Genomic DNA, 18,795 nt, shown 5'->3' on the forward strand with positions numbered 1-18,795 from the left:
ATATACGCACAGAACATGAAACAATGGGTGTTATCGTACACACTGTAAGGAGAGTGATCACTTAAGATGAGCTATTACCAGCAGGAGAGCGTGGTGGGGGGGAGGGGGAGGAAGGGGAAGAAAACCTTTTGTAGTGATAATCAAGGTGGGCCACTTCCAGCAGTTGACAAGAACGTTTGAGGAACGGTGGGGGGGAATAAACATGGGGAAATAGTTTTACTTTGTATAATAACCCATCCACTTCCAGTCTCTATTCAAGCCTAGTTAATTGTATCCAGTTTGCAAATTAATTCCAATTCAGCAGTCTCTCATTGGAGTCTGTTTCTGAAGTCTTTTTGTTGTAATATTGCAACTTTTAGGTCTGTAATCGAGTGACCAGAGAGATTGAAGTGTTCTCCACCTGGTTTATGAATGTTATAATTCTTGACGTCTGATTTGTGTCCATTACCATTACCCTCTGATCCCACTGAGAGTTACCAAAAGAAACTACACCATTTGCTCAAGAAACTCCCTGAAAAAGCACAAGAACAAATCCGCACAGACACACCCCTGGAAACCCTGGATCACTCTCCTTACAGTGTGTATGATAAACACCCATTTTTTCATGTTCTGTGTGTATATAAATCTCCTCACTGTATTTTCCACTGAATGCAGCCGATGGAGTGAGCTGTAGCTCACAAAAGCTTATGCTCAAATAAATTGGTTAGTCTCTAAGGTGCCACAAGTACTCCTTTTCTTTTAACAGACTTTAAGGTTCTGCTTGAAGAACTTCACTTACGTGTGAGAAACTCTTCCTTGTTTAGCTTTTATCAGTTTTTACTACTGGAATTGTGTTCTTTGAAAATTTCCCCAACATATGCACCCACTGAAAAAAAACGGAGGGTGCTCAGCACCCACAGGGCTGGGTTAATCTTTTATGGGCCCAGACTGTGGCCAGGCCCTGAGGCTCCTCCCCATTTGGCATCTCCCCCCAAGGCCTCACCCACCACCTACACAGGGGTGTGGGGGGCGGAGAAGAGTGAGCAGGGAGAGGGAGTAGAGAGGAGCGAGTGGCGGGTGAGTCCTTGGAGGAAGAGGCTGAGTGGGGGTGGGGTGAGGGCAGGCAAGGCCATGGTCCAGGCCCTGGATCTCCTCCTGTGTGTGAGCCCAGCACCATTGGTGCCATTTTAAACCCAGTACTGAGCACCCCTGAGCCACAGTGTTGCTGACAGTTTCATCCAGAAGCTACAGTGAGACATAATGTCTTTAAACTGATACAAAGGTGGAGACACCGTGTAGGTGAGTGCAATGATTTTAATATACTGTAATTCATGATATGTAATTATGTAGTTCATTACTATTTTAATAATGAGTAAAGTAAGACACCAATGATAGGCACATATTCAATAACTAGAAATGTATAAATATGATGAAAATAGCCTCTCCCCCAAAACTGGCAGAGCCGCTCCCCCCCCCCAACACACACATCTCTTCAAGAGCACCCACTGGCAAAAACAAAAGTCAATGCCTGTGCTCACCCCCTAAGTTCCCTCTAAATTGTGCGGCCATGCAGCTGCCTATTAAGTGCCACACAGATGCTCAGGGCTGCAGTGGGGAGAGATGCCCCTCCCCCGGCCCTGTCCCAGCCCAGCCCCATCCCGGACCTACCATGCCGGGGACAGGTGCCCCAGCCCCGGACCTGCCATGGCTGGGGGACAGGTGCCCCTCACCCTCCCAACCCAGGTGCTGCTTCGGGGGGAGAGCTGGGGGCGGGTGTTCTCTCCCCATTGTACCCCAAACCCCTCATCCCCATCCCAGAGCTTGCACCCCCTGCTGGAGCCCTTCCCCCCCGCACCCCAGCCCTGAGCCCCTCATCCCTGGCCCCATCCTGGAGCCCGCACCCCCAGCCAGAGCACTACCCTGCATCCCAACCTTCTGCCCCAGCCCTGAGCCCCCTCCCACACTCTGAACCCCTTGGCTCTACACCACCACATGAATTTTATGTGCACCAATATGGAGGTGAGGTATAACAAAATTCATTCTGCACATGTGTGGGAAAAATTGGAGGGAACACAGCTCACCACTAAGGGATAGATACCTGCTGACTTTGTGTTTTTGTCCAACTATTAAATACTTCTCTAAAATACATATACATATACATGGCCACATGATGGCACTATTCACCCACATTTGAAACAGAAGAGCCCATGTCTGGCAAGGGAAAAATGAAATCTATTTATGACAGAATAGTCTAGTACATTATGGAAAAAAAATTATAGACACCTGTGTGCATGTTTAAATATATAGATTTACAAAACAGTAATTTATCAGATTTTTATCATATGTTCTTATTTATTATAAGTATCTGTTTAGCAACCAGTTTTCTCTGTACAAAACATCATCCCTGAGGAATTTATAACATGTATGGTTCAAAGCCCATAGTCTAGTGCAGAGGTTCTCAAACTGTGTCCTCGGTTCACTGGTGGTCCACCAGCTCCATTCAGGTGGTCTGCAGATAGTTCCCTCTGAGGTGTGCGCTGGGGTGGCCGCACACCTAATTAGTGGATCCGTGCTTTCACCTTAGATATAAGCTGCTGTTAGCTTAGGGTCCTAGTAAGGGGCCCGACACTTCAAGGTGTTAAGGCTGTGCTGTCAGGTGCTGAGTGCTTTCATTTCCCATGGACTTCAGTGGGAGTTGAGGACATCAGCATCTTGCAGAACAGTCACAGTCCCTTTTGAAGGTTTAGGCCTAATAATTAGGCTAATTGTTGACACTGATTATAAATTAGCTATCACTTCATCTCCTAGCAGCCTTAGCATCATTTTTTAAAATTGATTCCTACACCCATTAATTTCCTTTAATTTCTTTAAGTGGTCCATAATTGTCAAACATCTCTGAGAGCTTATAATCCTTTCAGTCAGGTGTGGATAAGGTGGTAAACCAGATCCCCAATTAGTGTAAACTGGTGTTGTCCATAGGACTGCACATGAGGAATAGGAATTTGCCTGTGTAGATCATACTGAAGAAGCAAGGTCTGTCTTCTAGATTGCAAGTTTTTTGGGGTAGAGTCTCTTTTGTGTTGTATATAGCAGAAAGCACACTGTTTACACTAAACAAGGAATACATAATTCTGTGTTTTGTCTGTAAGGGCTGACGAAAAGCAGAGAATTCTCTTTTGCTCATTCAAATGTTAGTGATGTTATTAATAATTGGCCAGGTATCACAGAATTATGAACTTAGAACATCAGAAGTAAGTGAAGTAAGGTTTGGTTTACACTCCCCTTAGCCTGTCATTTTTTCTGAACGTGGACTAATTCAGATCAGATTGAGACTTTTAAAAAAATAATCACACATCATTTCATGATAGCATGTTAAAAGGGTAAAACTACTTATAAATAACTGCTCCTCCCCCAAACAAATAAAATAAAAGCATGTGCCCACACCAAGAGAAATATATTTCTTTTAAAACATGTAATTGGATACTTGGGTTACTCAATGCAGCAAACTCTTAAGCATATGTAACTATATGTGAATAAATTTTACCCACATAATGTAAGTATCTGTAGGATTGAACTTTTAGATTGTAATCTCAGCAGGGCAGGGATCCTGTTCCATCTCTGTGTTTTCAGAGCATGCTCAACAAGGCATCAAGACCTCTATACTAAGTAAGAAAGGTCAGTTAGTAGAGAGAGCCTATTGCTACACTGTTATACACCACTCAAATGATCCAATTCCCACCATTCATCTGATACAATTTGGTGCATGAAAGTTGGGTTGATTGGGTTTTTCCTTTTCTCTGTTTTCCATAGGTTTCACTGATTAGCTCTTCCTGTATTTTTTTCAAAACATAGTCAAGAGACAAACAAACAGAACACTTGGTCTCTTCCTCCATATTTTTTTGTATTCACACATTTGGGGTCAGATTCTGCCTCTCTCTACTTGCATTGAGAGGACCTTATTCCACCACTAAATTCTACTGAGGAAAATGAGAATACTAATAGAGTATGGTGGTATTCAACCTGGGTACAGGAGGCAGCATTTATTTTGTAAATGCATCTTCTTCACCCCCTACCTCCCTGTCAGCTTCTGGGAAACGGCATGATCAATAACAAACTATTCATATTTTTAAAAGAGAAACACTGCTTATGTAAGGAGGAAACTTGGGAAGGTTTGGCCCATATGATTGGGTTTCTACAGTGCAAAGCACAATAGGGTCATGGCCCATGATGGGCTCCTAAGCGCTAGCACAATACAAATAATTAATATATAGTTGTTGAGGTTTTCAAACTGTACCAGATTGATTGATTGATTTGATAGCCCCTCCCTGACCCTGCCCAACTCCCAAACCTTGTATACTCAGTGCCATTGGGTTTCATGCTCCTTTTACATTGGTTTTACACCAGTAACCCCACTGACTTCAATGGAGTGAGAGGAAAGTTAAGTGACTACCAGAAGAATCTGTTAAACAAGCCTTGTAGCTGATCTCCTAGCAACAGTATGGTAGTCCATTATGACCTGTCCTGACAATGGATAAGTCACTGGCATTCAGTTGGTTGCATGCGTAGACACTGGATATTCTTATATTTGTTCCAGTGAACTCTGCTTTGAAAAACCTAAAGATCTAATGAATATTTAGGGCCAGAGCCTCAGCTGGTGTAAATTGGTGTCTCTCCTTTAGGGTTAAGGGAGCTATGCTGATTTACACCAGCTGAGGACCTGCCTCAAACTGTTTTCTCCTTCAAGTAAGAAATGATCATCCTTCAGTTTACCTCAGAAGTGTCTGTACTGTATGTGGAGCCTGATATTAGTGCAGTCTGCAAAAGGGAGGGGAAGGTTTACTGCATAGGAGAGACTCAGATAGACATTTTGAGAAAGAATAACGGTAAGCATTTTAAGAGCTAGTTACATTCACTTCTCCTAAATTACAAATATACTTTGTGTCTTTTAGGTTCTAGAAGTACAGAACATGGTGATGTACAAGTTCATCTTAACCAATAAACAGAATGAATTAACAAAAGTACAGTTTCACTGAGCTAGAAGCAACCAAATCTGGGGAGAAGTTTGAACAGAACTTTGTATGGTTTTATTAGTAATTTATAACACCCGGAAGAGAGTGAGTCTGAGTTCTATGTAGCATAGGGTCTGTGTTAGAAGGCAGGTTGAATGAGCTCATAAAACCAGCCCTTTCCCAGTTACCTTCCTCAATATGAGTTTCTTAGGAGTTCAGCAATGTTCAGATTCAAGGTTTCTGTTTGGCTACCATGGATAAGATGGCCCACCCTCAAACTCTGAATCTGGCTCCTAACTATACTCCAAAACCTGAGCATTTTTGGATCCAGGGCTTTTTCACGCTCACCTTTACTTTTCATCATTTACGCTGTTTATTTATTCCTTTGCCTTTCACTCACCTTGGGAAATGAAGCTAGATAAGTCATTTTCACTTGCTGATTCTCATGCCTTAATACAACAGAATAATGTTTGGGTTGCAAACGCTGGAAGAAAATGGTTAAATCCACACAATAAATTGTGTTCATTGAAATAAATAAATAATGAAAACATTTCTGCTCATGCAGAATGGGTCTTGGATGCAAAATGGCTCATGCAGAGTAGTTCTTGCCAGCACCTATTGTAGCCTGCTGCTCAATATATATGAGGCATCTCTGCTTGACATAATTTCTAAACAAAGGATTACAATATCTGATGTAATGCTGCAGCTATAGCTTACCCTGCAAATTGAATCACTTCTGTTCTCCCTGTCTCATAACACAAGACCCAAACGGATATTCAATGCAAGGTGGTAAACTCAAAACAGATAAAAGGAAATATTTTTTTCTCGCATAGCACACAATTAGACTGTAGAACTCATTGTCACAGGATGTCACTGAGGCCGAAAACTGAGCAAGATTAAAAAAGGAACTGAACATTTGTATGGATAATAAGAATAGCCAGAGTTGCTATAGTTAATGCTAATGTACATTTTGGAGATGATATTAAGCTTCATGCTTCAAGGCTTAAGCCAGTCTTTACTGGCAGTTAGGAGGTTTTTTGCACCTTTCTAGGAAACATCCAGTACTGATCACAGTGGGACATTACATGGCGCATGGATCTGATCCTGGATGGCAATTTCCACTATATTCCTTTGTTCCTCTGCTTGTATGTCTGGAGGAATGTCTAGATGACATTGACAACTGGATGTATTGGAGCTTTTAAATAAAGAGTTGATAAAAAGTCAACATTTACACACAGTAACCTAAAAGAGAGAATAAATGTGATTCTTGGAGTGGCTCTGCATATTCCCACATATGAGTAACGAACCAACCAGTGCATCTTAACAATAGAATCTTCTCTGAGCAGTGCCTGTCACTGCACACATCTTCCTCCTCTTAACCCTCTCCTCAGTGTCTTCAAACATTCTGAGGATGAGGCTATATCAGGGTATGCTGTGCCTTTTACCAACTCAGTTCCCTCCAACCAGTTATGCCAGATGGAAGTGAACCTCTCCAGTGCATCAGGTCTGGGTTTTTCTACTATATTTTAATGCCTTTATATAATTGTTGTTGTTGTTGTTGTTAGCTTTTAGTGTTTAGTTTTAGGTTTGGTTCTCTGTGATGACATAACTGAAGAAGAAGAAGCCAGGATTGAAGAGATGCTCTTCTTGCCCAGCTAGCTTCCTGGAATTGGACGACCACATTAGGTGCTCTAAATGCCTCAGAGAAAGTCACTCTCCTTCTTTTGATGTTCTATGGGTTAGACTTACACACTCAGAGCGGGTAAGGAGAGGCAGAATAGTCTGTATGTGCTCCTAAGCCAATGGTTTCTGGGAGATTGTTGGATCCGAAGACCAAGAGGCCTGTTTCATCTCCAACTGCCTTGTCTGGTAAGAGTAAAGTTCCTAAAGGATCCCACTGGTCTGGGTCGTCATTGGTTCCCACTCCTGTTCCTGTTTTGTTGGACCATTCTGTTAAAACTGCTAGGGTGTCAAAGGCATTGTCAGGTCAGCTGGTGGCTAAAGACCCCACATTTAAGCTGTTGGTTCTGAAGAAAAAGATGAGAGAGAAGACTGCCACTGTTAGCTGTGCTAGATCCCATAGGTCAGACTTACTGGATCTGTCCGATTCTCTCATGTCCTCTGCAATTCTGACACTGAAATCTAAACCATTTCCACATTCGGCTTCACAGCACACGGTTATGGAGCTGAAACTCTTTCCAGAGCTGCTGATGCCTAAACCCATAATATTGGTACTGTTGTTCATTCCCAATTCAGTGTCACTTTTGATTCTGAAAAGGGCTATTACTGAGGTGGCTGATGTACCCCGTTAAGCTTCTGAGCATTCATCGGATCTGAGTGAGAGACTGTTGGGGAAGAGGAAGAGAGAGGCTTTGATAGATCTAAATCTGCTTCATCTGAAAAGAGGGGTAGATTAGAAAATTATTGTGACTGTCTCCAGATCCATCTTTGCCGCCTCCTCCGCCTACTCCTAGAAGTTCACCAGGCTGATCCTTCTGACCTTTTATGTCTCTACACCTGCTGTTGCTTTCTCTGACGATAGCTGTAATGGGATCTGAGATTGGATCCTCATAAGAGGATAGAGGAAGAGTTAAAAGATTTGAGCCATCCAAATTTTTACCACCTAAGTCTGGGTTTCCTCAGTCTTTTGGAGCGTTCCTCGTATGGATATGTTCCTGGATCCCAATGATTGGAGAGACTGACAGTCCTGGTCTCCGTGGTCTAATCTACCCCCAGAAATTTTTGAATCATCCACCTTATGGCTGTAAAAATGGGGTTCTGACTGATAAGGATCTGGTAGCTGAGGATTACGTGGATCCAATCTGCCAGATCCGTCTGCAGCTCAAATGGTGGTTCCTGACATTTTGTCGGAAGAAGAAGAAGAGGTGGTCATGCCTCTTTTTGAGCAGGGTCAGGTGGATACTGACTTTGATCCTGATTTGTCACCTGATAAGCATGGACATTGGTGCTGCATCATCTTTCTGAGCATCCTTTGCAATTCCACAAATCAGCGGGTTGTATGGCATCCACTTTGGACTTACCTCGTTCCTGTGGAAGAGGTGTCACACCCTGTATTCAACACTGTAGGTCCTCCTTCAAGGAATAGGACATCTTTACCCATACTGTTTGCAACCTGCTAAGACTGTGTATTTTATCAGCCTATCTAAGATACCAGACAAATGCTATCAGATACCTCATGAGTGTTTTTCATACTCACTGTGTTTACTGTTCCTCTAACAAGAGCCAGAGGATGAGCAAATTGCATGTCTTGATAGCCAAGCTTCCATTTACTCTTTTTTCACAAAGACAATGTGGTTCTTACACCTGATCCCAGGTTTTTACCAAAAATAGTGTCACAGTTTCACATCAGTTAATTTACCAGTGTTTCCCCCCCCCAAAGACTAATGCTAATAAAGGGGAAAGTGCTTTACATACTTAAGATGCTAGAAGAGCTTTGGTATCTTATTTAAATAGAACTAAGCATTTTAGGAACTCTTCTAAGTTATTTCTTATGCTGATAGTGATGAATTGTCATGTATCTGCTCAGACTATTTCCAGATGCGTTAAGCAGTGTGCAATTGAATGTTACAAGTTAGCAGTAATACTTGTGCCCACTGTTGTGAGATCTCATTCCACTAGGGCAGTAGCAGCATCATTTGTTTATTCCTACTGGGGCAATACGTAATGTAAGGCTAGAAGTCAGTCCATATGTTTACTAAACATTATGTGCTGGATTTGGCTTCAAGAGAAAATATTAGGTTTGGTGGAGCAGTGCTGCAACCATTAATTAGGACACTGTTTCATCTCCTGGGTTTTTACCACTGCTTGCCAAATTACACGTAAGTGCGAATATGCAGAGCCATTTGAAGAAGAAATGAGGTTTGGTTACTTGTAATCAAAGTTCTTCGAGAGGCCTCTGCCTACGCTCACTTATTGCTCTTCTTTCCCCTTTTCTCAGAGTCCTATTTTGGTTCCTTTGGGTCAGTGGTGGAAGCAACTGAGGCAGTAGAGGGTGCAGCACCCCTTATGTAGCCTCCCCTTCAGAACGTTCCAAGACAGTGAGAGGAGCAGTAGGAGGGGGCACGCATGTGCTCTAATAGGCACTGCTTGGACAAGGTTCGACCGTTAGGCTGCATTGGTCAGCCCACTACCCACATGTGTGAACATGCAGTCATCTCGAAGAACTCCAGTTACAAGTAAGTAACTTTTTTTTTGTTTCCCCAGATGCCAGTGAGAACAGTCGATAAATACTTTTTAAATGGTTTTTTGTAAATAATCTTTAACTCCAGGAAAACAGAAATCTCGCTACTGGGTTGAACCGGGTTTTAGGAGGAGACTCTTGCTTCCTTCAGATTGACACTGATTGAAGAGACTTGTTCAGAGATAGTGGGCAGGTGGATCTATCTCTTAGGTACTTATCTGTTCCCTGTTATTGTAGTATCTGTGTTCCTCATAATCTTTAATGTATTTGTCTGTCAGTTAAGAAAGTGCTATTCCCATTTTACAGAGGGGGAACAGAGGTAGAGAGAGACTTGCAGAAGGTCATACAAGAAGTCTGGGGTGGAACAGGGACGTGAACGTGGGTTTCCTGGGTCCCATTGTGCCCTAACCACTAGACAATCCTGTTATAATAAACAACTGCACTAATTTAACTGAGAACCTTAAGCATTGCCATGTTTGAACCTGGCTGCATCAAAGGTAAGTGTGGGCAGGAGCTCTTCAAAATTAGGCTAGGCATTTGTCATTTGATTATGATGTAGAGAGGTTTGCTGCTACTGAATGAGACGCAGTGTATAGAAGTCCTACAATATTTTAAACAATCAGCTAAGTGTTATTAAGTAGCTTTTACTGTAAAAGAAAAGAGCATTATGCTGAGAGGTGCTGATGACTGCACTGATAACAAATCTGTTGGGACAGAGTGTGAATGCACTTTTCAATTTACATAACGGAGTTAATCAGACGCCCCCAATCTAAAACAAAAGGAGACTGTGAAAAACCCCACAGTTTGGACTGAGTGGGCAGGCAGCGAGGCTTTGATAAGTATTGTTCATTTTGCATCTGTGTGCGGGATGGAAGGCAGAACACATGGAAACTGAGAACAGACAGAACACCGAAAGGCAGAGGCAAAAAGCAAGAAAGCCAAGCACTAGCTTGTGAGCACAGTGTGACTTAGAGAGAAAATTTTGGGTCTGGTTTTGGCTAAAGAGGCTTGGGGGCTGTGAAACTGCACCTTTTGTTCTTGGTTCCTCCTGAATTCAGAGAAGGAAGACTTTGTACGTTCCTTGTAAATAAACAAGCAAGCGTCAAAGAAAATGCTACTTTCCAACAATTTCTTGTTCCAACTGGCACATCCCCAGGGCCCTAAAATTTGACTAGCCACTCAGGTCAAAAAGCAGCAACAGGATATTAAAATGAGACCTGTGATTTTGGCATTTTTCCTTTATATGTCTGTGGTGAACTGTGATATCTGCTATTGATTGTGCATAATTCTTAGCTACAGCTAGTCTGTACTAAAACACACTATTGTTTTTGTTACCCCATCTTACCTTACCGTCCTACTGCCCACCTGTTATGTATTGTCTATTAGACTATAAGCTCTTTGGAGCAGGAAGTGTCACTCACTATACATTTATAAAGTGGCTAGTGTGATGCTGTTATGACTTAATTGAGGTCATTAGTCACTACCACAACATCAATGTAAAATAATGATGATGTGATATTTGCTTTCCTTCCCCCTCTAATTAATCTGTGTATAACTCACTATGAAAGACCACTCACCCAAATTAGGATGTACAATGATCCAAGTACTTCAGTGTTGGAAGGAACCACTTTCACATACGTTATTGTTTCTGTTTTAGTCTAAAACAACTACAGGTTGTGCCTAATCTACCCAAAAATGTCTCTTTAAATGACTTTCCCATCCCTACTTTCTCACTAAATCTTTAGCTGACATAATATATAATTAATTCATCATTACCCCTTATGATTTAGCCAGTGTAGGATTGTGCACTACAGCACATTTAAGAACTTATGTATCCACGTTCTGTGGCCATATGTTGTGTACGTGACTTGGCTCATTAGGGTTTGTTCCATGCTCTCATATGCTATGTTGGACTTTTTCATAATTCTATATTGGTCCTAGGTAACTTAATAATAGTATCTTAAAACAGGAAATTGATAGAGGAAGCCAACTTTGCTATATTACAGTATTAACATACAAGGTATTACTATTTCCTGTAATAGTTCAATAAAACATTATTGTTATTAATGATGAATAGCATTTGTGCAGCATTTTACATCTTGAAAGGGCTGTAGAAACAACAGAGCCAATCCTGCTTCACCCTGATGCACTCTCAAATGCCTTTTTCTAAACTGCTGTAACATCTTTATTTTCCTAATGGTTCTGTTTGAAGAGAGGAAAATAGGAGATGGAAAAGGAAAGAAGGAGAATATGTCCAGCTCTAGGACAGAAAGAAAAGAGAAGGCACATTCATACCAGGCCAGGAAGTAGGCAAATCACTTGCTAGATACTATAGGAGAAGTGAAAAGGGACGGACTCATGCCCACCCAGCTCAGGAAGTGCCTTTCAGAGAGTCTGAATGATCCAAAGCCAAACGTCATACTGGAGAATTCCTCTCATCAGTGATCTCCCTAACAGGACTTGAATACCAAGTTATCTTCCTATCACCACATAACAAGCAAAACCCGTCACAGCTATATTAAGAAAAGGAGAGAAAACAATATGGAGAATATTGTTACTGTGACTATATAAATCTGCTATTAAATACATTGGTGACCTTGAACATTGTGTTTAGTTTCAGGATAACAAGAGAGAGGCACAGAGAATAACATTTAAATTCAAGTCCATCCTCTTGCAAGGCCAAGACATCATCAACTAAAAGCGAACATATCAGCCAGGGAAGGTCAAGTTCTATTTTCAGTTATGCTGGTTCAAATCCAGATTTGCTCACACACCACCTTGACAGGTGCAGTGTAAGAACACTGGTAAATGGGAGTAACTCAACTGGTTTTTAATAAGATTATCCTGGATTTATACCTCTGGAACTGAGAGAAGAATTTGGTTCTAAAATGATACCACACTTGGTTACATCAAAAAAAGAAAAAGCAGAAACATATATGGTCCAGAGAAGGGCAACAAAAATTATTAGAGACCTCATGCACCCAGATTAGGGGCAGCATAGGTATGCTATGATTCTTAAATTTTAGTTTTCTTTTCACTTCATCATAATTTCATTGTTCCTCCCCCACCCCCCGTACTTCATGGTTTTCTATAGCCATGGTACCTCTAGACTAAAGGCTATTGTGTCTGAATTAGTGTCTGTCCTTTAAACCTGCAACTTTGGTGGCTAAATCCTGTGCAGCTTATTGAAAAGGTAGGAGGTTCAGCTAAATGTCCGTCTTTCCTGTCTTCCTGTGGTGGCACTGTTCTCACCCTTGAGATTAATGGTTGACTTGGCTGTGGACTTTTATGGGTAATTTCTGCACTATCCCTGTCATTAGAAGAGTGTCTGGTTCACAGATTGACAGATATTTGTAATTAATTAAAATAAATGAATAATACTTTGCATTTTTGGTAACGCTTTTCCTCCAAAGTTTTCAAGGCATCTGACTGCTTACCTGTCTAGAGGTCAATTGTAAACTATTATTTAAATCAAAATTAATATTAATTCAGTTTTTCATAACTGCTTGTTTATCTTTTTCTTTTTTTCTGTTAAGTCTTCTGACTTATTAAGTTGCAACTTGTAGCAATCCAAACTTTCTGTCACAGAGCCCATAGAAGTCAGTGGTAGAGCTGAACAAAATGTTTTGACTGAAATTTTTTCCAGCAAAAAATGCAGGTTTGGCAACACCAAAAACTTTAGTAAATTCATGTTGATTTTGCCAAATCATTTGTTAGGTGAAAAAAACACTGGAAAAAATAAAAAGTTTATTTTTGACATTTTCAAAACAAAAATGTTTCAGGTTTTCAATTGAAAATGAGTTTTTGTTTTGTTCCTTTAACCTTTTTTTTTAATTAAAAAGTTTTAAAATGCTTGAAACTTAAACAAAACATTTAATTTGACCTGAAACATTTTTTTTACCCTTAAATTCACCAAAAAGAAAAGTAATACTTGTGGCACCTTAGAGACTAACCAATTTATTTGAGCATAAGCTTTCGTGAGCTACAGCTCTCTTCATGAAAACTTATGCTCAAATAAATTGGTTAGTCTCTAAGGTGCCACAAGTACTCCTTTTCTTTTTGCGAATACAGACTAACACGGCTGCTACTCTGAAACCTTAAATTCACCAGAAATTTTTTTAAATTTTGGTTTTGGTTCAACCCAAAACATTTTTTTATTGCAATTGTCAGTGAAGTAAAAAATACATTACTCACCCAGGTCTAGTCAATGGGAGTCTTTCCATTAACTTCAATGGTCTTTGGATGATGGCCATAGCTCCTGTGCAATGTGTTCTATATCCTCTCATTGCAAACTAAAGATTCCTTCATTTGCATAGCACTTTCCCTGTCACCGTGATTACGTTTTTCTTCCAGACTGTTCACTGTCTTCTCTGCATTACAAATCTGAGGCATTTGCAGGATCATGATAGTGTGAAACCTCTATATTCCATTGTGTCATTAACCATTTTGGACAGGGAGTGACAGGTCCTTGGCTGGTGTAAATCAACACAGCTCCACTGAACTCAATGCATTTAAAGCACCTAAGGATTTAGTCCAGAATGTAGGGAACATTTCCAGAGGAACTGATAGTGTGAGACTGTGCATTTCACTGTGTTTTTTGTCCTGCTTGACAGGGAGGAGGTGGGTATTCTCCTATTAGACAAGAATTAACTTTCTTTCTTTTTGTCAGCTTCAAAAATATTCCAAAAGGCTTTGGGGAAGGGAGAAGGAGTAACCGAGCTCACTGAATTGGACAATGAGGAGGTGGAGATAAAGAGCATCCTAGAATGTCTTGAGAACAATGATTTGGTATGAACAGTCTTTATGCAGTGCAAAAACAGTTTATATGAACCAGCCTCCTTCATTTTGCCTCTCCCATATAAGCCAACTTCTCCCCTCGTCTGTTCCCTGTGATTCATCCCACCTCTCTACTTACTTGATTTGATTCAGTCTATTTCCCTCACATGTTTCCCATATGCTCTGATTCCTTCTCTCCTGACCCATCCCACCAATCACAACAGTTGGAATAATATTATAATCCACAGAATTTGTCAGAAACTATGTTAAATTCTCACTTTCCCAAACATCAACCTAAGTCGCTGTTTTCTGTCCTCCTTGCAGCTGTCTGTGGAGCACCAGCTGCACATCTTGAGAAACCTAGAAAGAAAAATCAGTGTTGTCAACCACCTGAACAGTGACCTGGCTCAGCGTCTGCTTGACATCACCTCCATTAATCTACTCAAGAATACGGTAAGAATATAAGATGTAGGAGAGAAAGAGGGACTCAAAACTGAATCCAGACATCCAGGTCGTATTCAGAGGTTCATTCTTTCTTTAGGTAATAGTGCCATGAACAATAAAGGATGGTTACTGGTGTCCTGGGCATATGTCACATGACACGTTTCTGAAGCCCATATGATAACCTGAGCTGAGATTTTGTCAGCTCTCATGAGTTAAGTAAACATATTCAGGTTTATTCAGTAACTGAAGTGAACTATAACAGGCTCTGTGGCACTTTTGGCAAAATTATGTTCGAGAGCTAGTCATTCTGTTTACAATATGTGAAAATCCTCTTGTAGATGCATTTTGCTTCAACTGTCATTTAATGTTGTTTATTATTATAAACATTTATTATTTGTATTATAATAGTGCTGAGGAGACCTAGTAAAGGACCAGGACCCTACTATCCTTGGCATGGCATAAACACAGAACAACAATACAGTCCCTGTCCCAAAGAGCTTGTTGGTGTAGAACTACTGCCATGATCAGCCCCAATTGTGGCTGCATGATCCTTTAGAGATTATACAACATATTATATGCCAAGTGCTTTGCGATCCTTCAGGAACCCAAATTTAATGCTGTTTTGTTATTTTATCATGGATAATTGTAGGAAAGCAATGCCTGTCCTGGAATAGCGTGTTACCTTTGTCTGTCTAAACAAGCCATTTAAACTTATTTCCTCATTAGCATTCTGCCCGTTTAGATGACAGGACTGAATTCATCCCTGATGTAACTCTATTGAAGTGAGTGGAGTTATGCCAGGGGTCCTGTTCCTTTGCCATGGGATCTGAGTAATTCCCATTGATTTCAGTGGGAGTTACCAATGTCCTGAAGCTGGAAAATAGGATCCCAAGGATGAATTTGATCCATGATGCTGTAGCGGTGAGACCATAGGACTGTAATAACTAAGATAGGATACACCCTAAGTTAATCAGGTTGATCACTTTTCTAGTTCCCTGATAGGATTGCGTTATCCCCCCCGCCTTCTCCTTCCCCAAACATGGCAGGGGAGAAGGGAGACATGGTTTCCAGATCTCAGCTGAAGCTGTTCACTCCCTTACCTGTCTCTTGGACTCTTTTCTGATGGTAATGATTCCACAGAGAAAAGTCCTTCATGTGTAATTCTGAGTGCATCTAATAAGGCAAGAATTTCTCTGTGCTGATCAAGGAACTGAAGAAGGAATTTGAGGAGGCTGCCATTGCAATCCTAGTGGCCATTGGGAAGCACTGCCCAGGAGATGTCGTGGCCACGCTACAGGAAAGATTCCAGCCAAAAGTTCTGCCCCACCACAGTGTCCTCTGTGCAATGGAGAAGCTCTGTCAACTCAGTGGTACCATCTTTCTGAACTTCCTGTTGTCTGAGTTTCTTGTTAGATTGGAAAGTGTTTCGTGTTATTCTCCAGGGAAGTGTTCACATGTGTGGCCCCACTAAACGGGTCTGAGTTATCTGGGCTTTTCCTATGTACCCTTCATATAATGACTGCCACTCTGTGGCTGGTCAAAAATTTCCCATGTAAACTGGCTTTCAATGGAAAATTGGGGTTGTGACAAAATGAATTTTTTCATTACAAGTGTCTGCTTTCCTCGGTAGATTTTGTTTGGTTGGTTTTTTTGTCAAAATATTTTAGCCCCAAACCTAAAGATTGTGCCAAAAATGAGAGTTGTGGTGCCTCATGGAGTTGTAGTTTGCTCTTCATATTCCCGTTCTCCTCTATGAGCTTGGATCAGCTGCTTGACTACATCTTCCACAATGGATCATGGTCTCCCCCCTTGGTGAAGGGAGACCGTATAATGTGGATTGCCTGGCCATGGTGCATTATAAGAGATGTACTCCAGCTGGGCCACCCAGCCTAGAGAATAGAATGGGGACATGAAGAGCAAACTACAACTCCCATGAGGCACTAAATTCCCATTTTCAATTAAAAATTTCTGGTTTTGTGAAGTTTGGGGTTTTTTTTTTTTCTGAAAACTTAAAATGTTCGGGGTGTGGGGAGGAGCAGGATTTCAGACATCTCAGCCCTACACCATTCACTCCTGAAGGAGCTTCCTCTCATCCTCTTAGGGATAGATTGTCCATAGCCTTATTGTGGCTGTGTCAGTGGTGGGAGGGAGTTTGGGCTCAGGAAAATCATAGTACTTGTGCTTGGTAGAGTGCTGGGGCTGCTTTCTTCACACACCACCCGGGTTGCAAATGGCCCCAAAAGGAACATGGCCCTGTCCCACCGCTGCACTGGACTGCAGAGCTGAGTAGGCTGCACCATCCAAAGGGACAGTGCAGTATACATGCTCCCTCCTCAAACTCCTTTGGGTCAGTGCAGCTTCACACTGCCTCCACCACAGGCATATGCCTTAAAGGTACAATCTGGCCCTTGTGGTGCAAGGTAAGTCCTGTACCCTTGTGTTTTTACACTTTCATTCGGTTTAGCTCATGCTTTTGGCTGCAGCAGGAGCACCAGTTTGGCAGAGACCATATCATCCAATGATTAATCTTGGCTTCTTGCAGGAGCCACTGACAGCTAGGAAGGTTGGGGTCCTGAAGTGCTTGAGGGGAAGGATCTGCTTCTGGGGCCAGGAAAGGAAGCTTTTGAAGGAATGGGAGGCGGAGGGATCCATTGGCTACTGTTGGGGAGTGCAGAAAGAGGTGGAAAGCTATCTTGGTGAGAAGGTGTAGTATAGATGCCTATGTATATAAGGACCCACAATATCTCCTGGACCTACACAACCGGAGACCCTCCTTCTGCTCTCCCTTACCTACACACCTTTCCACTACAGATTTTTTTTTTAGATTCTTGCAAACATCATTTTCCTGTGAAAATATTGCATTCCGTAAGAGTTTCTTTCTGAGAGGCGATCTGGGTATATTTCCAGGCCACAGATGGAAGATCTATAGTCTATAGCCAACCTTTGTCCTCTGTATGTTAATGGATAATGAGGGGAGAGCCCTTTATGTTATAGTGTTCCTAACATTTGGCTTTTTATAAAAACTACTTGCTGGAGCAGTTGTTTGTCAAGGTATCAGCCCACTTGGAACTGCTCACAAGTAACAACTGCTTGTAGCTTGAGCTACATCTATCAAAAATGCATAGAGTTGTGTATCCCTTTTACATATGTGATATGAAACACACACTCCATTGCTCTGCAGTGGGCTCGACAGGCAGATACAATTCCCTTAAGCAAATATCCCTTCATCCTGTATTGAAGATGAATCCCACAGGACAAAAAAGAATGTTTCAGCTGGAAACAAAGGTGATTGTGTTTTCCTTTCCTTTCTTCCAGTAATGGCACCCTATATAGGTGCAATGTGGGACTGTGTCCTGCCAGCCCTGCCCCTGGTCCAGTCAGAAGAATATATGCTGATATTTAGTGATGGTGAGAATTTCAAGTTTCCTTGTATTTTAGGGATTTTCCCTTTCCCAGGTCTGGATCTCATTTCCCACAGACTTCCTTTTTTGACTTTATGATGCATCAAGAGGGAGGAGGGGAGCAGAGAATTAGCAAGTGCTTGCCTGAGCACAGGGAATGCAGTTCTGCCTAAACTTATACAATAAGGGGGCGGGGGGAGGGGAAGCTCCTTATATCTTTTTCTTCCCCAACTGAGATCCAGCTACTATTGACTCCTAGCTAGCCTATATGTTTTCTTAGGCCAAGGATGAAAGAGAGTGGAGAGATGAGGCAGAGGAAGTAGCTGAATATACAGGTCAGAGAGGTCTGGAGAAGAGAGTCCAAGGGAGATTTTCAAACATCAGGAAGGATATATTGAATTGCGTACAGAAAGGCTAGGGAAGTCAGTGGAGATTGACAAAGCATGGAGCCATGGTTAGGAAGATTGTGAATGTGAAAGAGGATGAAGATAATATGTTCCTAATGTCTTGGAAAAGAGTCATTTAGATTTAGTGTCCAGGGTCAGATTTTGAAACCCTTTCCTCTCATTGTTGCATCATTGAAGCCAATAAGCCTATTCCCATGAATGTGTACCTGTCACGGGGAGTGAATATTCCAAAATCACTTCCTCAGTGCTTTGATTTTGTTCTGTATGTAATGTTGCTGAGGCAGGTGCATTGATCCATCATTTGTTTCTAATTTCAGAGGGAAATCTTCAGTCAATGAGATTCTTTTACCAAGTGAGCTATGGGGTCTCAGAATTGTCATGTATTTTTTACTCTGTAGTGCAGAGTGGCTAGGCCCCATTTCATGTTGACTATTCAACTTGCAAAGGCTGAATCATGTAAACATGTCTGGGATCTCCAGCAGAGTTTAGAGGGGAGTAGCTATCAGTTCCAGGAAGGTGGTTTTCCAAATTGAATTTGTGAACAGGGTGGATGTTCTTTATTTCAATTATGGACCCTG

The 18,795-nt window shown here is 41.6% G+C and overlaps 1 protein-coding gene across 1 annotated transcript in view; it reads left to right on the forward strand.

The window, feature by feature from the left end:
* Positions 1-9,153: 9,153 nt before the first annotated feature.
* The window catches only part of LOC311518587 (maestro heat-like repeat-containing protein family member 1), a gene marked incomplete at both ends in the record, with an annotated part of 60,182 nt that continues 50,540 nt past the window's right edge, over positions 9,154-18,795 (forward strand). The window contains 5 exons of the mRNA XM_084624508.1: positions 9,154-9,184; positions 13,859-13,977; positions 14,290-14,418; positions 15,617-15,779; positions 17,725-17,817. Coding sequence (XP_084480634.1) covers positions 9,154-9,184; positions 13,859-13,977; positions 14,290-14,418; positions 15,617-15,779; positions 17,725-17,817 — 535 coding nt within the window. The remainder of the gene's footprint in view (positions 9,185-13,858; positions 13,978-14,289; positions 14,419-15,616; positions 15,780-17,724; positions 17,818-18,795) is intronic.

The sequence above is a fragment of the Lepidochelys olivacea genome, assembly GCF_965140295.1.
Source record: "Lepidochelys olivacea isolate rLepOli2 genome assembly, chromosome: 3".
In the NCBI taxonomy this organism is placed as follows: Eukaryota; Metazoa; Chordata; order Testudines; family Cheloniidae; genus Lepidochelys; species Lepidochelys olivacea.